This window comes from Rhineura floridana, chromosome 2 (assembly GCF_030035675.1).
Source record: "Rhineura floridana isolate rRhiFlo1 chromosome 2, rRhiFlo1.hap2, whole genome shotgun sequence".
Classification (NCBI taxonomy): domain Eukaryota; kingdom Metazoa; phylum Chordata; class Lepidosauria; order Squamata; family Rhineuridae; genus Rhineura; species Rhineura floridana.
In genome coordinates this window covers 99,816,728-99,818,999 of record NC_084481.1, presented here as the reverse complement: position 1 = coordinate 99,818,999, position 2,272 = coordinate 99,816,728, and the positions used below count along the sequence as shown (strand labels likewise).

General features: G+C 46.5%; 1 protein-coding gene across 1 annotated transcript; it reads right to left on the bottom strand.

Moving 5' to 3' along the window:
• Window positions 1-932: 932 nt before the first annotated feature.
• Window positions 933-1,814, bottom strand: LOC133377968 (olfactory receptor 9G4-like). The gene has a single exon (XM_061612754.1). It carries the CDS (start codon window positions 1,812-1,814, stop codon window positions 933-935), a length of 882 nt encoding a protein of 293 aa, XP_061468738.1.
• Window positions 1,815-2,272: the final 458 nt, after the last annotated feature.

Below are 2,272 nucleotides of genomic sequence, written 5' to 3'. Positions count from 1 at the left end.
TATAGTTTCCAAATTGCGTGAAGTATTAGTTCCCCTCTATTCAGCACTGGTTAGGCCTCATCTTGAATACTGCGTCCAGTTCTGGTCTCTGCACTTCAAGAAGGCTGCAGACAAACTGGAACAGGTTCAGAGGAGGGCAAGAAGGATGATCGGGGACTGGAAACAAAGCCCTATGAGGAGAGACTGAAAGAGCTGGGCATGTTTAGCCTGGAGAAGAGAAGACTGAGGGGAGTTATGATAGCACTCTTCAAGTACATGAAAGGTTGTCACACAGAGGAGGGCCGGGATTTCTCCTCGATCGTCCCAGAGTGCAGGACATGGAATAATGGGCCCAAGTTACAGGAAGCCAGCTTTCAACGGGACATCAGAAAAAGCTTCCTAACTGTTAGAGCCATACGACAATGGAACCAATTACCTGGAAAGGTAGTGGGCTCTCTGACACTGGAGGCCTTCAAGAGGCAGCTGGACAGCCGTCTATTGGATTCCTGCACTGAGCAGGGGATTGGACTCGATGGCCTTATAGGCCCCTTCCAACTCTACTATTCTATGATTCTAAGTATCTGATTTCACACTACAGTTGTACATGATTATTTCCTCTACATTTTAAGTGTGCCTTTCTTCCTTGGGGTGGTCATGATCCCCCTCTGTTGTTTTCACTCTGAGGGACAGATCAGGCTGAGAGACCCATGACAACCAGTAAACTTTGTAGCACATTCCAATTTTTAAAAGTAATTAAAATGATTTATATGCAGGCAAAATTTATGAAGTAATGCAGATCCACATAATACATTTAAAGCACATCCAAGTTTAATTTAAAGTGAATGACTTCCTCCAAAGAATCCTGGGAAGTGTAGTTTCCCCCTCACAGTTATAGTTCCCGCCACCCTTAACAAACTACAGTTCCCATGATTCTATGGTGGGATTCATGTATTTCAAAAGCTATAAATCATGGGGTTGACCAAAGGGTTGACCACTGTGTAGAAAAGTGCATTTGCCTTGTCCCAGTTTGGAGTGTGCTGGGAGCTGGGTCGGGAATACATGAAGAGGATGGAGCCATAGAAAAGGGAGACCGAGACGAGGTGGGCAGAGCAAGTGGAGAAGGCCTTACGTCGCCCTGCAGTTGAGCGGATACATATGATGGCTGCCACGATGCCCGCGTAGGAGCCCAGGATGAGAATAGTGGTTGCCAGCACATTGCAACCAATGACTGTGGATACGATGAGTTCATAGATCCGAGTATCACTACAGGCCATCTTCAGAAGTGGTGGCACATCACAAAAGAAGTCGTTGATAATGTTGTTCCCGCAGAAGTGTAGGCGGAAAGTGTTGCCTGTATGCACAACGGCATTAGCAAAGCCAGCCACGTAAGACCCAGTGACCAGCTGGATGCAGAGTTTCCTGGACATGGCAGTGGCGTAGAGGAGTGGGTTGCAGATGGCCACGTAGCGGTCATAGGCCATGGCAGCTAGCAGGAAGCATTCACTTTGGGTTAAGCCAGCTGAGAAGAAGAACTGAGCTGCACAGCCTGCAAGGGACATAGCATTGTTCTTGGACACACAGTCAGACAGGATCCGGGGAGTGTAGACTGAGGAGTACCAGACATCCAGGAAGGAAAGGCTGCCCACAAAGAAATACATGGGTGTGTGCAAACGGGAATCTAGGTAGATCAGTGTCATGAGACCCAGGTTTCCAGTCAGGGTTAGAGTGTACGAGACCAGGAAAAGCACAAAGAGGATGATCCGCAAGAGTGGATCTGTTGTGAAACCCACCAAGACAAAGCTGGTAAGTAGTGTGTGGTTTCCGTCTGTTTCCATTATCACCAGAGGTATCACCTGTCGGTACAGGGAAGAGGAATGTAAATGTTGCCAGTCACCTTAATGGTATACATAGAGTACATCTGAAAATGCTTATTTGGCATTATTTTGCTTATCAATGAGAGCCAGTGTGGTGTAGTGGTTAAGGTGTTGGACTATAACCTGGGAGACTAGGGTTCGAATCCCCACATAGCCATGAAGCTCACTGGGTGACCTTGTCGCATGACTGCCTCTCAGCCTCATGAAAACCCTATTCATAGGGTCGCAATAAGTCGGAATTGACCTGAAGGCAGTATATTAGATTGCTTATCAATAAAACTCCTCTTGTTTTTTTTTTAAATGGCCTGCAAATATTCAAGGTGCACTGCTTTTACATGAAGGTATCGTGAAGATGTGCATCTTGCTATACCATCATCACATAATGTGCACCCAATATGTTTGGCCAGTGCTGTTTGAAG